Source organism: Condylura cristata, unplaced genomic scaffold (assembly GCF_000260355.1).
Source record: "Condylura cristata isolate star-nosed mole 26May11 unplaced genomic scaffold, ConCri1.0 scaffold00002, whole genome shotgun sequence".
NCBI classification, from domain to species: Eukaryota; Metazoa; Chordata; class Mammalia; order Eulipotyphla; family Talpidae; genus Condylura; species Condylura cristata.
This window is the reverse complement of record NW_004567103.1, coordinates 50703577-50725517: the sequence shown is the minus strand read 5'-3', so window position 1 is coordinate 50725517 and position 21941 is coordinate 50703577. Positions and strand designations below refer to the sequence as shown.

At 34.1% G+C, this 21941-nt stretch overlaps 1 protein-coding gene across 1 annotated transcript in view; it reads right to left on the bottom strand.

Moving 5' to 3' along the window:
- Nucleotides 1–19017: 19017 nt before the first annotated feature.
- Nucleotides 19018–21941, bottom strand: part of GRB14 (growth factor receptor-bound protein 14) — a 105244-nt gene continuing 102320 nt past the window's right edge. The window contains exons 13-14 of the mRNA XM_004674597.1: nucleotides 20690–20783; nucleotides 19018–19378 (exon numbers count right to left, since the gene is read on the bottom strand). Of these exons, the coding sequence (XP_004674654.1) occupies nucleotides 19232–19378; nucleotides 20690–20783 (241 nt within the window). The 3' untranslated portion in view covers nucleotides 19018–19231. The remainder of the gene's footprint in view (nucleotides 19379–20689; nucleotides 20784–21941) is intronic.

Below are 21941 nucleotides of genomic sequence, written 5' to 3'. Positions count from 1 at the left end.
TCATGACATCTTTTCTAAACAAGTCTGTAAAAAAAAATATGAATATTCTTCAGAAATAATAATAAAGAGAAACACTAGAGATATAAAGTACTAACAGTCAATGCTAAAAGTAATGTTTATCTAACAGATATGCTCTTGAAATTTCCCCTGGTATCCATTTATTTCAGGCTTTTTTTTTTTTCTTTTTACTTACGGTAACATAAACACATTTAAATAGCAAATTTGCTTTGTGCCTAAATGCTCATACTCATAAACACATATACATATTTTTTTAATTCCTTTGCTGACAGTTTATTAGAGATTAATTCTGAGACCAATAGCCATCCAAAAGCCTGCTAGTAGGGCAATCATTTGTTTCCAGCCAGTCCAATTGCTGCAAAAATAGGAATTGCCATTGTGCTGTAGATCGCAGCATTATGTTATTTATAAAGTACTGCAGTGGAACAGAGCAATGCCATCCATCAGTATCCAATCAGCAATGAGGCTGGCAGAGGGAAGTGGGTTGTACAAGAATGCATTGGCACAGACCATTTAAACTGGCAGATTCTAGAGCTTCTGAACTTGGCAGTAGTTTTTGAAACTAATTTATTTGTTATTTGCGGGAAAGGGTTACCATTTGAAATTCACTCACAAAGTTCCAATTTCAGGACATGAAAGAGTCAAACACTGCATTCTTGTATGATTTCCTCCCCAGAGCCCCTTCGCCCATCCACATACCTGATAAGATGTCATTTCATTTCCTGCCATAGCTACATTTTTTTTCCATCATTCGCTATTTCTGTTTTTAAAATTGAATCCTCTCCAATTACTTTCCATTTTTAAACACCACCTGCTCTTCTTTCTAAAGTACCTCCAACACAGGTTCACATCTCTTGAGAGTCCCATTAGATTTGAAACTGATGAACACATGCTCTTTGTGGCTTAGCGTTAAACGCTGGAGTACATCCTGCTTCTTATTTAAATATATTGGTAGTATGTGGACAAAAACAAAATGCTATGGTCATCTATAAATTCAAAGCAATTTCAATAAAAAGCACAGTAGGATATTTCATACACCTTGACAAACTGATTCTTGAATCTATATAAGGGAAGAAGGCTTGAAAACTAACTAAACATGGGAAGAAAATAGCAATGAAGAGAGAGGTCTTGCTCCATTAGAAATAAAGATTTTTAAATAAAGCCATGCCAATTAGTACAGCATGGTTATAGAATAAGAATAAACAAATTGATTGATGGAACTGAATAAGAATCACTGTGTATGCAGGTAAACTTACATCACATCATCAGAGAAAAAAACTATAACACATATGGTATTTGGGTATTAATATCACATATTAAACAATAATAATAGAAATAAAATCAGACTATAAAACACATATGGGGGATTAAGAATACCAAATAATCAGGAGTTATAAAGAATGGGTGAATTAATTTGGTGAGATCAAAATTAGTATCTCTTTATAAAAGATGCAATAAACAAAGTATAAGGACAAGTGTCACCCTAGAAGATATTTAAAATACGTATCACAGGGATTAGAATAAGAATATTAAAAAAGACCCATATGTGATAAAAGCACAAATTGTAAAATGGACTAGGATTTGAACAAATGCCAGAAGAGGAAATTGAGTTGCCATTTAGCACAACCATATGAAAAGATATTTCACACTAATCAGACTGGGGGAAAAATATGTCTGTGTAACACTAAGTGTCGGTGAGGATTTATGTAACTCTCATTGGCGCTAGTATTATATCTTGTAATTTTAGAAAATGTATAAAATCTAAAGTGCCATAATTAAATTCCTAGGTTTATACTCTTAAAAAATATATACAAAATTCTCATGAAAGACACAAGTTAGAATTTTTGTACAGTATTATTTATAATTAGAAAAAACTTTGAAATGCCCCAAAAATAATGTATAGCAAATATACTGGTATTATATGGATAAAAGGAAAATGCTATGGTCATGTATAAGTTAAAAGCAATTACAATAAATAGCACAGTAGGATTTTTCATATACCATGACAAACTGATACTTGAAGCTGTATAAAATCAGCAAAAATGAAATGTACACACACACATAGAATGATATAAAGATGACAGATGATAGATAGGTACATAGATACATAGATAGATACATAAATAGATCTTAACCAACCTGGATTGTTCTCAGCTGTTTAGTTGTTTTTTTAAAGCAAGTATAGAACAAAATGATATGATAGTATTACATTTTTTTTTCAAACACTTATATAGAAAATAGTACTTTTTGATGAATGGTCATATGTGTTGTAAAAGTATTAAAAATACACTTAAATGTGTGACTGATAACCTTGGGGGAGAAACAGAACTATGTTTTATTTCTTTAAAAAAATGATATGAAGCAAATATGGCAAAACCTTATTTAATTCTAGGTTTGTTTTTCTGTCATAGGAAATAAAATTGCTGGGAAGGGGGTATATAATATTTCTGCTTCTTACACACTCAAAGAGATCAATCCATTTGTCACAAGCTTCACCACCTTGAACTTGAGTTACAGTTGCTTTTCACATTAATACTTGAATAAATTTTGCTGGAAACAACTTAAAAATATATACACCATTTAAGAAGCAACTAACTTCTGAACTTTCACAAACATAAACTAAAGCAAAAGAGTTAAGAATCCAGAAGTAATAGCATTTTTATGAGGACACCAGGCAAAATGAGAAAGTGTTCTCATTCTGAATTTTCCTCCACTCCCAGTCAGCCACAGAGCTCTGATATGCTACCAACAGCTATTTCCTTGGGTCAACTGTATTGTAACTTCTCATCACACTTGTCTTTTTCCTCTCATTGTCTTCTTTCCTAGCATAAGGGGTAGCTGCAGCTATTAATAGTCTCATATGTGTGGAATTTTTGACACTGTTGTAATCAAATGGGACAGCCAGCTAAAATGAATAAAGTTTTGATAGGAAAATAGGATGGGAACTATCCTATGTCAGATCACTTATTAATTAGGTTTATTTATTTAGTAATTTAATTTGTTAATTAGGTTGGGCTTGGGCTTGCTGAGAGAACTGCAAAGGAACTCCAGAAAACTAATTGGTTTAAATGTGCCCTTTTACTCATGTGATACAAGCAAAGTAGATTTGGTAGACATTTCTTTTTTCACTCAAATCCAGGTGATTAGAGGCCTTCACCATTTCATAGTATACTAACAGATGATGTAACCTTTTCAGTATCATTGGTAGGTGACAAGTAAGTAGAAAAGGCACACAAGCTTTTCACCATAACACAGTCTTTGCACCAGAAGAAAAACAGGATCCACCCTCCCTAGGGATTTGTTTCCTGTGTATGAGGAAAAGGGAGAAATTCAATTTGGCAACCACTGGTAATATATACAAAAGTGTAGGCCTGGCTTGGAGCTGGGATTGCTAGCTAGCGGGGCATCCGAGAAGACAGCCATGCAAGGTTGAAAAGAGGGTTAAGAAAGTACAGGAGAAGGGCCCTCCCTGGTGATGCAACAGGTTAAAGCACAGCTATCTGAGGCTATCTGCAGCCACTGTAGAACCAGTTCCATCCCCAGCTAAGGAGGTGACCCACATGGCATAGCAGACCTCTCTTGGCCCACCACCTGTTGCTCCCCTCAGCAGTGTATTTCAGTTAACCCACCTGTTCTGTTCCCCATTCTGTCTCTAGTAAATTCTCTCACCCTCCACACATCTGGCCTACCCCCCAGTTCTTGTATGCATTAAAAAAAAAAAAGTAAGTACAGGAGCAAACTACTCAATCCCTACCTAAGAATATTTTTTAAAAAGATTTATTTATTTTAAAAAAAAAGATTTATTTATTTATGCATACAGAACTGGGGTGTGGGCCAGAGGTGCAGGGGTGGTGAGAGGATTTGCCAGAGACAGAGTAGGGAGCAGAACAGGCAGATTGATGAAGTACACTGCTGAGGGGAGCAGCGGGTGAGACAGGAAAGGTCTTCTACTCCATGTGGGTCACCTCCGGGCTGGGATGGAACTGAAGTGGTTGCTGCACTTTTGCAGTGCTGTGCTTTAACCCACAACACCACCATGGGGACCCTTAAGAATAATCTTAAGATTCAAATACTTGATTGACATAGAGAAATTGGGGGAAACCACTACAATCCAACCTTTTAGTGTAAAACTTCAGTGTAATGTATACAAGCTTTTCTGAATCAGCAGTTAGGCCCTTCAGAATTTTTTTGCTTTTCCACACAAGTCAGAAATTCTTAATTTTTTTTTATTTTGCTGATGATTACAGTTGCCAAATAGATGCTACATGAAGAATACAATGTTCATACACGCACACACACACACACACACATACACACACACCGAAATATTAGACAAAACAAAGAAGGGCTAGTCATGCTCATTCTTTCCCTTCTGTTTATTGGATACAGTACAAGTAAGTGAAAATTTGTTGAAGACTCAGAAACACTTTGTGCAGATTTTTAAAAAATCTTCTAAGGGGATTATGTTGTTTATCTTCAGTGATGCTAGGGCTTGTTCAATTATGCCTAAAATTAATCTCATTAGGAAGAATCTCTTTACCAAAATTCATTTATTATACTATAGCTTCCATAATATATTTGATTTTCTTCTGACCACAGCTAAATTGTAATCATCTATACTGGCAGTTCTCCATGTGAAGTTGCATATTAGATATTTTATGTCTAAGGCAATTTAGTGCCCAAATAGATCCATGTTCCATAACAATGGATTCTAAACAAGTCTAACAGAACTTGTCTGCTTCCTTTATCTTTTGTAAAAGCTATTAGTACTGCAAAAATAACATAATCTGTCTTCAAACATAGTATTTAATTATTGGCTCATAATTGTCTTAGTTCAATGCAGCAATGATAATGAGTTTGTGTTCAATTCTATATTCAGAATAAAGATCTGGGGATTAAGTAATCTTCTTTTACTCCTATTCAATACTAAAATCCAAAAACACCATTTCAGTTTGATATGATGTAAATCTTCAAAGAAATAACTGTGTTTGGCTAGATCTTCAGTTACAATTTTGATAACAAAGATTGCTAAAATGGTAAAGTTTAGAAATGTTTTTCTCTTATAGTTCATTCAGAACTATTGCATTTTTTTTTTCTTTTTACAGGTGTGTCTCTGACAGCAAAACCAGCAGCTATTTTTTTACCCTTTATTTCTCCCTTTGACTAAAAAAGAAAACAAAGTCAGGGAGCAATTCTTTTCTCAGAATAAGAGCAGCAGAACCTTCTTAAAGGACCTTCATTATTTTATGCAGTAAATGTTCACAGCTCTCAAATTTATTGGCATAGCTGTCAACATGTATATTCAGTTTGATAATAATGTTCCAGCTTAACGAGGCCTCTTGGAATTATTTATTATTAAATTTCATTAGTTTCTGCAAATGTTCATGCTGATTAAGCCCACCCTTTCAGGCTCTACCACACTTAGACCAATCACAGTGTGACAAGATGGGGAAATTTAAACTAACATGCTTTCCATAGGACTTGTCTTGTCAAATCTTTAAATATAATTTAATGAAATGTCTGTTGATGTAACTAAGGAAAGTGGAAAAACTCATTTATAAAATCAACCAACCATACCTGAAGAACATTTGCACTCTCTGACATGACAAGAATTACTTAAACATTTTGGACTACCTTTGTGTGAAAAGAATTACCACGTGTGGCATTTGCCAAATATTCTGTCGATCGTATTCTGTCATGAACATACCACATTATCCCAAAGAACATTACTCTAAAAGCTCAGATCTCTATAAAAATTCCTTTAAAAACATTCAGCAATATAGAAATAGAGTATACTATTGTCTTTGTAGGTATATACCTTTAGAGATGTTGACATTTTGTCCAAATCCTTGATTGTGTGAAGCTATAAGCAAATGCTGTTGAAGCATGTCATATATTATCAAGTTTCCAGAAGAATAAATCTAGAGAGTAATTTCATGCATACAATGAAGAAGACCCATGACTGACATACATATATAAATGCATGCACACATACACACACACACACACATAGTATTATATTAAGTTCAATGCAACAACAATAATAGAGTTTGTGTTTAATTCTGTACTCAGAATATATATGCAGAGAGAGAAAGAGAGGGAGAAACCTGTGTGTATACAGGTATATGTAAATTCTAATACGGGATATGGAAAAGTTAAAATTTTCTGAAGTCAATTCAATAGGAAAAAACAAACCCACTGAGCCCACTGAAACAAAATCTTCACAGGCTAACTAAAAGATATGAATATCTTGTTTTGAAAAGGATGGTGGCCACAAGCAGGTTGAATTTGAGGTACTTCCATTATACCTCTGAGTTTTATCACTGTGCTGTATTTTTACTGTATCACAACACCCTATTTGTATACTTTCTGAACTAGGTTTGTTCTCCCTGTTCATGAGTTCTTTAAGGACAGGGATGTTCCTTTTTTTTTCTTTTTATTTCATTTCTTTAGTATGTATAACAATATCTAAGACATAGGAAGTGATTGACAAATGTTAAATAGGTGCAGTTAAAATAAAGAAAAAATTATAACCAAAAAAAGAACTTTGAAAATATCCTTACATATAAATTAACATAAAATTATTTTGATATTTCTCAAAAAGATTTTTAAAAAGTTACTGATGAAGGTGGAATGAAAAATCACTTTCTAAAACCTTAAGGATTATTTCATATTCTGTCTTTCTGAGATGGCTAGTTAGAAATGTATCTATTATTCAAATCAGGAAATATGTGAGTGCCTACCTTACTAGGTAGACAGAGAGGATACAAAGTAATATATGAAACACATTCCTACTCATGAGGACCACTATATTCTGTTTCAAACACATGCTAATTTTACAAAGCCCACTTGAACAAATCTTTAGAAATGTTAAGTTTTGAGAGAACTGCGTGCTGTGTGAATCTAGTATTTTTCTCTTGGAAGGTTTCATCGAAAAGGTATATTTCAAGTTGTGCTTTGAAGTACAACGAGATTCTGAGTAAGTGAAGAAAGCCTTGAGTGAGAAGGAAAAAGTCTACTTCTAGAGTTTATAAGAAAAAAGGGTATGAGAGTCTACCAAAAACAAATGCAGTGACTTGCAAAAGTGGAACCCAGAGACATTTGGGGGACCACATGCTCTCATTTCAAACAATGTGAATGACAGGACATTGAAAGTTTATGATAAGGTTGGAACTAATAAATAAATGGGAATAAAATTTATTGTAAAGTACAATCATTTACCCTTTAAACCAATTTTTTTTTAATGATCACTATGTTAACACAGAGAAAGGGAAAAGGAAAGGATTTTATTTTATTTTCTCTCTGCTGCACTTAGAATATATCAACAAATCCGTTTTCAAGCTTACTGAGACCTGTGCTGCAATGTTCATTCCGCTGTATACACACAGAATGATTTTCAGGGATACACAGCCAAAACTTACATAATGTTATAATGCAATAATACTTAAATTAAAAAATAAATTGACAGTAATTTTTTCTCCTTGATCAAGAAAAACAAAACAAGGTTCAAAGTGTGAAGATATCAAATTAAATCAACATATATCCAGCTTCTATAAATCCAGAACTTTAGTTTCATAATTATTTAACCTATTTTAAATCATTTTACAGTTGCTATTTTACTCACCCACAATGTTTACTCACAATTAATTGTGTCATACTGAGTTTGGGGTGATGTTATAGCTCATAATTAATGATAACCCAGTGGAACTTGGAGTTATAGAAGCATCCCTCAGAAAAATGTCTCCAACAGAACTGGGATTGATAGTCAGACTGAACAGGTGGTGTCCAGGACCGAACACACACACACACACACACACACAAACTGATCAACCCTAGACTCTTGAAGGGACCTTGAGGCTACTCTTTATATGCACCAAGGTTTTTCTGTGTCTAAATTAAGGTTGAAATCTTCATGTCTTCTACAATAAAGCACCAAACTTGAACAATAAACATTCATGGTCTCTATGGTTCTGAGTCCTTAGTGTCCATAATGTTAGTAAGTGAATTCATAGTCTGATAGGTGAGCACAGAGGCCCCTTTCACAGATACAGGACACTGGAAGAAGACTGGTTGTGATTTGTGTCCAGAAACATAGCATGTAGGTATATATGCCACTCATGCTGCCAGCCCCTCAGTCCTCATATTACCCTGGAATACATTCAGTACAAAGTTTAGGCAATGCCCACCCTGTAGAAAGCATGACAACAGCATTATCTACTGAAAAAAGCCCTTGTGAAAAGATTAGAGGCAATTGAGTTAGACACTCCATGATTTGAAAGTGGTATTAGAATAGCACAACTTCCCTGCTGAGATTTTTTTCAATGAGCAAATGAGGTAAACCATATAAAGACCCCATGGCAATGCCTGACACTTGGCAAATCCCCCAAATAAGAGTTATTCCTGGTATTGTTTGGTTTGCTGCATAACACAGCTTAAGAAAACAGGAGCATAAGAGCTTAAATGACTTTTTAACTATCACACAATGGAAATCACTAACTGACTCCAAATTTGTGTTCACAGCAGAGAAGTATCCATGATCTTGAGAAAAATATGTATTCAAAACATAAATTTGGGGGTCAGAATTGGTAGGGAAATTTTGTAATTTTATAGTTAACTACAAATAACTTTACTGTAAGCCAAGGGAGCACACCCCCAGTCCCAACTTGATCTGGACATTTATGCTTCACTGCCTACACTTCACAACAAACCTGCAAATCAGAAAACTCATTGAAGTAATTAAGATTGTTAATTGGAAGAAAATGTATACAATCCACAAAATTTACTTAATTAGACCGCAGACCACTCACTGACCCAGCACATAATTTCCAAAACAACTGTAGAATTCAATATATGGTTTTGGCTAAAAAGAGAGCCGTATTATTAAAGCAAAACAGCTAGAACTAACTTATTCGGCAAATGTGTCTTGATTGCATTATATTCTTGCTTCGTGGCATTTAACCCAGTTCTTTTTAACATCTCACTTCTTTCTGTAATGCTCTCAGGCTTGTTTTTTATTAATTATACAAATCATTAGTATTAAAAGGCAATATAATGGTTTCAAGAAGTAGCTTCACAGACTATCTGCATATTTAATCAACCACCTCTAAATTTTTAATTATCTGAGCCAGGTTCTTGTTTTGAAGCTTAACTTGATAACAAACCTACCAACTGGTAGAACTAATTGGTACAGAATTAGTCAATAATTTATAAGGAAAGGGAAAAAATATTGGATATTGCAAAAGTATAGGACCACCAACCACAGTAATGTCTGAGGCACAAAAGTAAAAACAGTGCTTCGTTCTACAATTCTGTGGTGCACTGGTGACATCCACTGGCTGTCCCTTGGCATCGTTCAGGTTGTTTGGATTTTTAATGTAAAACCTGTAAAAAATCAGTATTTTAAAAAATATATGCCTTTATTTAATGTTAGCATTAGTGGGATTGAGAAGTCCATCACATTTAGTGCATTATCTATTTAACTTTGAAAAGCTTGAAACACAGACTCGGACTGAGACTAAAACAGAAGCGCTCCAGCAAACCTTGCCACTGTGAATTTGGCAGAATGTCTTTCAAGCTGAAACACGGTGAGAGGAGGGAACACTCCTGGGTCCTGGTTCAATAGTTATATGATCACTGAAAGTCAATATTACCATTTTATAAAACAGGAATCTGATGAATTCCCTTGCTACCATAATTTTGAAAACAGTGAGGAGTGTGGCAAAGATTAATACTAGGAAGGAATATTCAAGTGCACAGATAGTTAACTTAGTTAACTTTTCAAGTTTGGTTTCATTAAATCATCTCCATTGCCTATTTCGGATGCAGATTTTTATTGCAGAGCTACAGCAGAATTTCTGAGACAAACTTCTAATCCAAACTATATTATTATGTTCAATGCTCCAAACGTGAAATTCCATATAGCAGGCAGGATATTCAATATTTGGATATATAGTATTGTGGGCAACATGGGGGCAAAATCCATCTTTATCAGGGGAAGAAATTCTTTAAATAATTTCTTTGGTGTTATAACACATCCCAAAATTTGCTCATCAAAGTTTTTATTAAAAAAAAAGGGGGGGCCCTCTCTGGTGATGCAAGAGGTTAAAGTGGAATACTAAGAAGCTATCCACAGCCATTGTAGCACAAGTTCGATCCCCAGCCCCAGAGCTGACCCACATGGTGCAACAGACCTCTCCTGACTCTCAGCAGTGTATTTCAGTCAATCTGCCTTTCTGCTCCCCACTCTGTCTCTGGTGAATCCTTTTACCACCACTCCCATGCCTCTGGCCTCTATCCCAATTCTTGTATGTATTGATAAATAAATCTTAAAAAAAAATCATTTTCACAAATTTAGGCAGTGCAATATAAGACAGAAATAATTCATGATTGTTCACAAATAAAAGTTAGATTCCCAGATAGAAGATTAAATGGGTGACAGAAAACTAATGTGAAATATTCAAAGGCAATTCATAGTTGCTACTCACTCAGCATATCAATTTGTTAGCACCGTTGTGTTATATGTGGGTTGTAAACTTACAGGTGAAAAATTCCTGTTGTCAATATCTTATTTTTCTGCAATGAAACTGTACTACTGATGTGGGATATTTTTTAAGTTTCAGTATATATAACTTCCTACTTGTGGGGAATCTGGTGGTACAGAAGGACTTTAACAGTGTTGATAACATTTAAGCAACCATCAACATCATCATCATCATCACAATCACCCTCTTAATCCCACAACTAGGCTTTCAATTAACTGGAAGCTTCATGGATTTTTTTTTTTTAAGACATGAGTTTGTACACAAAGTGTTTAGGTAGTTACTTAGAAGCTAAGATTTAATAACTTTAAGTTAATAATTGCAACTTATAGTAAAGGCCAATTTTGAGAATTTCCAAGAAGGTAAGAGGCACAAGGACAAGAAAGCACAAAGGCTAAGCTATTTTCTATGAGAAACCAAAGGCAAGGTATTAAAAGAGATGGAGTTATAAAAACAGAGACAAAGGAACAGCATCTAGAACTTAGGGGGACACTATAATTTTCCATTGATGGCGGGACTGAACATTAACTAAACAGATTGCAATTTCAGGTAAATTGTTTCCTTTCACTACAGTAAAACATCACAATATTACAATGCACAGCAACAAGAAATTAATGTCCTTATAGAAACATGTTCAAACAACCTTCAGACTTTCAACGACCTGTGGAGCATTCCTTTATGTCTGGGATAATGCTGCTGGAAGAGGACTTGGAGTTTGATGTTGAAGTCACTTTGTAATCTTTACTAGTCCTTCAGGACAAAAGCTGGAAGCTAGCCTAGCCTCAGAAGATAAAAACAGGATTCTTTGAGAGAAAAATTTCCAGTTCCTTTGAGTTACAAAGAACACAGCCTGGGGAGAAAGCCTAAATTTAGACTTCTCTTCTTTCCTTAAGAAATTGGCAGACATCTACCAAAATGTGTGTTTATTGTCCATTGAGAATTAAAGGGAAATAACGAATCTATGTGTTTTGACAGATGAGTAACACGCTCAGATGGAAACATTAGATTGGATGAACATAATATCCACGTGCATATTGAACTAGACAAGAATGCCAATTCACATCAGAAAATGATGAATACATGAATTAGACAAATTTTGGAAAAGAATAATAAAATGACAATAAATCTCATTCTGCATAGTTAAGACTTATTTAACTCTAACCAGAAAAAAGTATTTCTTCTGATTATAAAAAGTAGACCAATTCATAAAAAGTTATAAAGTAGATACATCAAAATAGTAAATCATCTTCAAATCCTATTATTTTATATAATAGGTAGAACAAGTTTAATTTCTTCTTCCATTTTTGTGAACATTCTAGCATTAGCACGTTTGTGTGGATTTTCCCACAACAATGAGTATAGATAAATGACCATCCATGATGATGATGATGATATCAATCCCCTGGTGGTGCAAGGGGTTGTCTCAGCACTATGAACCTGTCCACTGCCACTGCAGCATGAGTTCCACCCCTGGCCAGGGAGGTGACCCACATGGTGGCATGGCAGACCTCTCGTGTCTATCCTGCTGCTCCCTTCAGTGTATATCAGTCAATCCACCTATTCTGCTCCCCACTTTGGTGAATCCTCTCACCTCCTGAACCTCGGGCCTACATCCCAGTTCTTCTATGTGTAGATACATAAATCTTTGAAAAAAATAATAATGCTTCAATAAACACATATTCTTGTCTACTTCTAACCTATTATCCACAAAGCTTCTATAACGATCTTTTCCTATTTTATCATTATTTAAAAATCACCAACAGCTTTCCATTTCCATTATCGTAGAGTATAAAAGTGCCTGTATGATCTGAATGTTATCTGTACTACTCTTTACTCCCTTGTCCAATCATTTGTTAATATGTTGTGTTATTATTTGCATTGGGACCTTTGCATATTTCTTTTTCACTCTTCAGAAGCTCTTCATTCACACGACGCTCATGTGGCTACCTTTTGTTTCCCTTTAAATAAGATTTTCTTAGAGAGGTCTTCTTTGACCATCTTATCTAATACACTATCCGTACTCTTATTCTTGTTAGTAGTTTCTTACAAGTGATTAAACATTTTTTCTCTTGAAAATTATTTGATTTAACAGTGATTTACTGTATTATATAGGTTTCAGATATACCTTATAAATCAACATCCATACGTCTTATGCTTGCCACCACAAGTTTAGTTTGTATCTGCCACCAACTCTTTTAACTACCTCCTACACCTTCACCTCTGGGAACTGCTATTTTGGTTTCATAGTCTAAGTTTATTTTTTTCTTCTTTCATTTTTTAATCGATCACATGTAACTAAATTCATAGTGTTTTTCTTCAGCTGATTTATTTCACTGGACATGATACTCTATAGATCAATCCATGTTATTGGAAACAGATTTCATCTTTTCTTTTTAGCAACTCAGTAGTATTCCACTTTGTATATATACCCCATCTTCTTTATCCAATTATGGACATTTAGGCTTGGATAACGTAAGTGATGCTGTGAAAAACATTGGCATGCACATAACTCTTCAGGTTAGTGGTATTGTGTTCTTTGGGGAAAAGCCAGCAGTGGGAAAACTGTACCATACTGTATTTCTATTCTTAATTTTTTGAGTATTGTCTGCTCTGTTTTCCACATTGGCCACATCCATAGATAATACACCAACAGTACATGAGGAAACCCTTTACTCTACATCCTTGCCAAGATGTAGTTTCTTATAGTTTTGGTGAGTTGCATTTTCAAGGGTGACCTTAAAATAAAGTGTATAACAAGTGAAAATTATGTTAGCTGAGGGCAGCTTACCTTCTGGGTTTCGAAAAACAAACTACATCCATTTGGAAGGCCAATGTCTAACTTTAAAGTTTTTGGTACTGAAGTTTGAATTTCTGCTGAATTTTTGGTCACTTGTGTCCCTTCTTAACACATAACCTAAATCTTGATATGGAGCATTGATGTCCTTCAATGTTCTTCTAGGTGATTTGTATAGGAGACTTACTCAGCATTTGGAAAGATGAAAGGTGGTAATATTGTTGAACAGTGCGTGAACATCCTAAAAAAATATATATTGAATATTCATGTTCTTAAGATTTGTTTTGCCACCTACTTTTTGGACTTGTCAAAGTCCTTTCTTTTAGTTTACAGACTTTAGTTTATAAATGACACCATTTTATTTGGCCCTTTAATTTGTTCTCTTATTATCTCTCTTCTCCAAATCCATGCCCAAATTATTATTTTTTAGTTGTGGCAACATAGTTTCACAATGCAGCTTATGACCTAGAGATACAGGGTCATAACCTCTATGTGTATGTTACCAAATTTGTAACTTCCAATGCAAAATGAAGTTCTTCTCTGTATTTTATTTCTTTTAGTATCAAATGTTACCATTTCCATACAAAGAGTTTCTAAGTAAAGATGATTCTATGGACAAGAATTCTGGTGACTTCTGTTAAACCAAACTTTTTTTTTGTTAAACCAAACTTTTACACCATCATGATTACCATCATCTTTTGAGTTTCTTTCCTACTAATCATGTTTTATACTCTTTTGTTTCTTCCTCATCATTTTCATCCAATTATCAACATCACAGATTCTCCCTTCATAAAATTCTTTTTTTTTAAAACCCATGCCCTAGATAGAGCATACTCTCCTGATTACTGAAGAATATTGAAGGGCTTCTTGATGGGTCATTCTTCTTTAGTTCTCTCTCCATCTTATCAACAGTTATTCCTCTAATGCAGATAGGTACTTCTATACTCTATTTTACTCATTTTATATTTCTGAGAATTTCCAGTACATTGGGCAGAGATAAAAGTACCAATAAACCCCATTCCTGATGTCAACCAGTTAAAATATCAATGAGGTAACACACTGATTTTGATTTTGACTTTCATTAACTAAAATGTAGACCACTTTGCAAAGTACTGAAGCTATTCCTAAAGCAACAGGAGTTTGCCTGTCCAGTCCTCTTTGACATGACTTACTTCTTCATTTAATGCCTTGTATACTTCAGCTCAATGAAGTCATTCTTGAAAATCTAACTTTCAATCTATGCTCTTTCTGTACTGCTTCATATTGTCACTCTTTGATGATACTGTACAGTTCTTTCTTCACTGTTTGATAAGTCTAATTCCTAGAGAATTCCTAGAGATCTTCCAGGACTCATCTCAATCCTCCCATTTTTCAGCAAGTATACCAATGTCTGCCAACCATTGTATTTATAGTACAACACAAACTCATCCTGGTTTCTATGCTAGATACTTGTAAAGCTCTAGTGTTCAATTTTGCATCTCTAAAAGTGTTTCATATAACATGCTGAAGTGAACCTAACAAACACACAAGAACATCACTTTCAGCTATTAATCGGATTGCTAACGTTACAAGAACTTCCAGCTGAATGCACTTTGAGTATATTACCAGGGGCACTTTGATTCCAGAAAAGTTTATCAATTTCTCTGAGAAGACTCAATTAGATTTCTTTTCAGATTCCTTCATTTATTCACTAGTCCATTTCCTGCAATATCCAAGAAGGTGTTCTAGAGCTGATTTGCAGAGTTCTTTATTTCCCATGCTATCAAGCAATTTATTTAAGAGGAGATGTAAAGTATAAGACTCTCAAATCTCACTTTTTTCTTAATCAGTTAGAGGAAGAAAACATAGTAACAGTAGGATCTGGCACAAGCAGGAACGGGAATTGTGATCTCTGCAGATAGGTGGAGACTCACCATCTGCAACTCTGGTTATTTTCAAAAAGCAGTCATATAGGAATGTCTGAGACAAAGGCAGAAACACAATGTAGAATTTAGTGGACTTTTTTTTGGCAGGGCACACAAGCCAAGTAGAGGTAAAACAAAGGTACTCAGTCCTCTTGCAGAAAGGACAAAGTCTCAAGGAGAGTACAATTACTAATGCACTAACAAATATATTAATATACTAGACAATGTGCTAAGCATTATATGTGAATGACTTATTAAACCATCACCAAAAGTGGCCACAATGATGACAGTGATCCCTCTGTATAAATGAATACATTTTAGTTGACCAAAGATACATAGCTACTATGTAATTTAAATCCTCAAAGTATGACTCAAGAACTATAATCTTAACCCTAGTATCTTTCTTTCTTTCTTTTTTAAAGATGTATGTATTTATGTATACAGAGTTGGGTTAAAAGCCAGAGGTGCAGGGGCAGTGAGAATATTCATCAGAGACAGGGTGGGGAGCAGAGCAGACAGCCTGATGAAGTACACTGCTGAGGAGAGTAGCAAGCAAGACAGGAGAGGACTGCTGTGTCATGTAGGTCACCTCCCTGCGGGCTCGAATCATGCTGAAGCTGCTGCAGCTAGCTTCACAGTAATGTGCTTTAACACATTGCACCACCAAGGAGGGCCCTTAACCCTAGTTTCTAATTCTTTGTGTGCTATGAGAGGTTCAATTAGGAAATGGTGGATTTATTGTAATTAAAATGGAGTTGGCACAGCAAAGGAACTGCAGAAACTAGTGTTTGTGCTGGTCAGAAATACACTGGGATACCTTTCTGAAGTTAGGGGGAAACTGTAGTGACTGTCTCTGGATGAATACAGTTATGTACTAAGCCCTGAGGCTGGACTTTCTCTAGTTCACATTTATAAATTATGGCCTAAGGCATACCTATTAGAAACATCATAAGCCATGCCCCACTTATGAGCATGCCAAATGTCATCGATGGTAGAAGTGGGAGCCAGGGCTGGCAAGAAGTAAGACATCCCATAAGAAGCAGGTATGAAGGTTTGGATGAATGTTTGATAATATTATAACCTTGCACCTCAAACAAACTACTCTTGGGTCCACTGGTATGCATAACACTGAGGATCACCCACTGGATTCTCTAGAGAATATGAGACAGAAAACTGGAGGACGAGTACGGATAATATTCAAAACAACCAAGAGATACCAAAGGGTTTCCAACTATGGTCCATCTACATATACAATTAAAAAGTTACAGTTCTGTAATTTGTTGTGAAAATCTCTTTACTTAATATATTTAAAGATATTCTGTGAAAGGGGTTGGTTAATAAATTTCATCAAGCCTCAAGATAAAGCCATCACACAGAAAAAAGAATGTCTGGCAATCAAGAAATGAACTTTTTTAATAGTGGAACCACCTTGTAGCAAACTGTAATCATTTCAGTGTCAATCTCTCCTCTCTGGAGAATCATAATTCAAGTAATAGTCTGATTATCACTACCATAAAACAACTAACATATGTGGAGCTGGCCCTGTTGGTATTCAGAAGTCAGAGAGACTATCTGATTAATGCTGACCACCCTAAAATGGAGATAAACAAAACCCTCCAGCTAATCTATTTAAATCTGTCAGAGTTTACACCATTGTATCCGTGAAAGTAATTATTCTGAATGCACACACTACTAATAAATTTTTGACTGTTTGATTAGGTCTCCTGGATATTTCAACATAATTACCTAGTTTTCCATATAAGGACATAAAAATAAACAGCATGGATCATATAGCCTCCTATGTCTGTTTATGTCTAGGAGAGTGAAATAAACTAACTCTAATATGTGAAAAGAGAAGAGAAGAAAACAGAGCTGATTTGCCCTAATCCTTATGCAAAATGGTACAGGACAGAAAAACTAGGCCAAATGAAAGTAAAACATAATCCAAAGGTAATTCATATTTTTCTTGGAAATCCATTATTAATATTGGATCAACTATGAATCTGTCTGACATCCTCAGATTTAATTTCATACAGATTCACACACACACACACACACACACATGTATACACATGCATACATACACATAATGAAAACCCTTTATTGGAAGGAATGAGGAAGGATAATGTCAACCTTCCCTTAATAATTTTTCTTGACTTATGCTTTAAGCACAAAGTAAAACATAACATTAAAAATCTGGAGTCCATGATAGTAAATTTAGACTGTGAATGAAGTTAGAAGCACAAATATCAAAAGCAAAAGCGAGGCAAAGTTTGTGAATTTATGATGCTTTAGTATTTAAACTGTTACATTTTCTGCTATTATTAAATTGAAGTGGGTGCAAGATTAAAAATGCATTTTAATTCAAAACACTAAGAATTTTTATTAATCAGAAATACTCAAGTCTATTTTGGAAGGTTAAAAGGGGCAAATAGTTATCCTATTGTTCCTCCACGTAGATATTCTATATGTCTTCCCAACATTTAGAGTCCAGATCAACATTTGATAATATCAGATTTATAGTCTAAGTTTCAGAGGTTTAAGAGTTAAGTATGCATTGTCTAAAGTAAGTTGAATATTCTTAAAATATACCAATATCTCTTCAGTTATAATTGACTCCTTAGCATTTGATGAATGCTTCAGATGCTTTGTTACCAAAGCTTTCTTCAAAATATGTTCTTTATTTATATTATTATATTGTTAATATTATGTAACACTGTCCATGAGCTAGGGGCACAAGTTCACACCTCCTCATGCATGTCAGCATGCCACATCCATACTTTAAAATGTTTTAAAAGTTTCTTTTTACTTTCCTACCATATTGTTATAAACCAAAGGATATGGGCAATATTTTGTATGACTTTAATGTCTGACATTTAATTTCTCATTTTTTTAGAACAATGAATATCTGTCCAACAAAAAGTGGAAAAATCAGAATAGAATTCCAACAAAATTTTCCCAGATTGTCTCAAAGAGGTGATAAGGAAGGTTATGTCTCAAGTAACCAAAATCTTTGGCGTTTCTATTGATGTTGCCAAAATAAGAAACTGAAAGTAGACAGGAAAACAAAATAACAGAGATTTGCCTATTAGGATCTTTATAGATTTTGAATTTTTGATTTTACCAAGTTTTGACCTGCTAATGATTTCAGAGTATAAGGAACTAAAAAGTACCCTAAAAGTTATAGTGTGAGCAAAATATGAATTATTAAGGTGGTGTTCTCATATTGTCATAGATGATGCTACAACAAGCCATGTGTAAAGTATATAAATCTCCACTATACTCATTTTCTTAAAAACATAGTTTCAGTTGATCATTAAATGAATAAAAAAGTGCACAGAATAATGTGCCACCAAAAGGTATATTTACATCACTGTAAATATTATTGCATAACTAGTGATTTAATAAGTCATCCTGAAAAAAAATCAACAAAATTTAAACCAACTTTAAACTACTACTTCAAAATATGATTTGATTTTAAGGTTACAATAAACTGAGAAAAAATATAATTTACAATGCATTTTAATTTATTAATAGATTATAAGTAGCTTCTTATAATTGATAAGCTATTTCTTCTGTTACAAAAGTGAGTAGTTTAGCTGATATTTGATCTATAAATAAATCATTCTGAATCCCAATTTTTCCCCACTTTTTGGGGTTGAGAATTCTAATGACCTTATAATGAAAAAGACAAAAATAATCTGATTTGAAGAAAATGTTACAGTAATATAGAATCACACAAGAACACAAGAAATCTTTTTTTCTGAAGTTTAATTTCAACTAATAATTTTAAATGATAGTATGTCAATCCAAATCTTTGCATATCTGCATTGCATAAACTATTTTGTAACTGGTTGATGGAATAGATTCTTTTCACCAGGTGACATTTTCACCCTTACTTATAACCATTCTTTTTTCTTCTTTTTTTTTTCTTGAGTCCTTTTCTTCAACAGTTGAATAAGACATTCCTAGTTTGGCTAAAGAACAATCCTAGCACAATAATGTTTTAACTTGCAAGGAAGAACACCCTTATTCAGTTGATAGAACTCCACCAGCTGGATTAGATCTGTAAATCTTGTATGGCCTTCATCAAGTGTGTGGAACATTTCACCATCATCTTCCACCTACAAGTGGAAAAACAACAAACTAACAGAAGGGCAAAATACCCCATGGACAATCATAGTCTATTACATATTGTGTCTTTTTATGCCAAAATTGACAAGATTATATAGCTAAAGGACAGTGAAAAGAATGTTATGGTGTGTCCACTTCCTTTTTGTAATTTCATTTACATTTAAAAGAAGTTCATCTGATCTGAGGATAAGTAGTATGATTTCACATTCTCTTCATCTAATTCACCCACCATTATGTAATTAGAATAGTATGATTATTATTCATCAATGAGCAGTGAGAAATCTGTACATGCAAAAGATTTCAGTGTACAAGTAAAAGATTTTAGTGTTCCCACTCAGAGAAAATGAATTTTCATTTCCAAATACTATCACTTTATAGCTTCATTTGGTACATTAAAAATGAATATTCACATAATTTGTGTCAGCAAATTGATTCTGAAGCAATCAAATACTGATGGAATGACAGTTGTCTTTGCTTTTTGAATGGAGGGGGGAAGGGGCAATGAGTTCTAGCATTAAGCAATTCACACTCTCCAGGAATGTTCACTCATACAATCAAGAAAGTAGGAAAGATACTTCATATGGATTTTGACTAATTCCAAAAAGAGTATTTCAAAAGGAAACTCTAGCAATGTAACAATCTCATGTAATTTTCCAGAAAGTAGACCAAATCTCTATTATTGCACACTTGGTTCCAACATAGTGCTCACAAGCATACAAACATTCATGATGCACATACAGACACAGGTGAGCCCACACACTGGACAATAGCAGAAGCAACAAAAATCCTAACGCAAATTGTGCCATACAGAAACAGAATTACAGAAATCTTGAAATATGCTGAGAATATCTTAAACATTTTCTAGTTCTGAAGCACCCATGTATCAATCTATTATGCTTAAAAAGAAAAATAAAAAAACAAAAAAAATTTTTAATATGAAAGGGCTTTAAAATAATGATTTTTTTTGAGATGAAAGGGCTTTAAAATAATGATTTTTTTTTTAAGAACTGCTTGTAGAATTCAGAAAGAATCTTTAGTGGCCTTTTAACAATACGTGGCATGGGGTCTATGCAATATTGCTAAATTACATTTCATGGGAAAAGGGAAATTTAATTTTTACAATTCCTGTATTTCTTATATTAATTCAGGCTCATAAAACCATTTCTGCCAAACTTAACTCTAGTCAAAGCACAAGCTCCCAAATTATATTTAATAAAAGAATCAAAGAAAACCAAAGTTTCTAAAAGCTTATGTATTTAGATCACTTCTAATACATACATGTGAAATCACAAATTACTTACTGGTATAATTTGAAAGTGCTTTATTTTTTGTCCATGACTCATTGATAGTACGAAAGTTTTGGGGTTACTCTGACTATCCCGTACCAAGAAAACTCTAAAGAAAGAGAAGGAATTTCAATATGTTTCTATATTTACTTAAGGATTTCACAGAACTATATTGTATAAAAATCTAGAGGGTGTACTCATAAACATTGCCATAGATTTCCTTTACTGTATATTATTCAAAGATGTATTATCCAACATAGTAAACAATATGGTATAATAATAATCTCATACTATCAAACGTTAGTCTTCAGTTTTAAGGAATTTTAATAAGATAAACAAACAGCCCATTTGCCAGATTCTTTGCTCATAATAATTATAATGCTTTGTTAGCATCAACAAGTCAGCAATTAGTGCTAAGTCCCTGGGAAATGGATATTCCCATGAAAGTCTCCTGTAGGAAAATGAGGCATTAGCACATTGTTATTTTAAGTTCTGTATCATACTATGCTTGAAAAGAGAAAACTATTGAAAACAAAATTGCTTTTTACTCCCCTCTTCTACGCTGGATTCCCTTTTTCTTTTTGATTCCAGTTCATAATGTTACATACACAACAGAAAGCAAGAAATGAATATATTCTAAAAATCAATCTCGGAATCATTCATTAAATATTTGAGGAAAATATATTAAGTAAAAGAAACACCCTAACAACGTGTACTTTAACCTTGAAGAAAGTGGCAGAAAAGCTTCTAAATCATCGGGCTAGGAAAACACAACATGGCCTAATGGCCTCGGAGAAAAATACTGCCAGGCATGGATTTTTACTTACTGGCTTACAATGCAGGCAGAACTAGCTTTGTGTTAATTGTTGGCAAACAGACTGTGCAAACAGTTCTCACTGGTGACTCCAATACTAATCTCACTGGGCCTGGGCAGAGGCAACCAAGTTTGAGCCATCACATGTCTAATGAGGTTACCCATTTCATTTGTGCTGTGTGAGATTCTGACATTACATCACTGAGAAATGGGACAAAAGGAAGTTTCACTGGTAAATCAAGCTGTAATTCTCTCCCCATTTTGGAAAAGAACACCACTACCACCTAGTGGATTGTTTGGCATCATACTTTCTTCCCAAAGGGCACAAAACAAAAATTTAATTTAAAAAAAGGAAAGATATTGTCACTTTTTATATAATTATTTTACTCATTTTACAGAAACTGGGTATATAAATAAAGGTAACTATCATCCTCCCAAATATTTCACCCATTT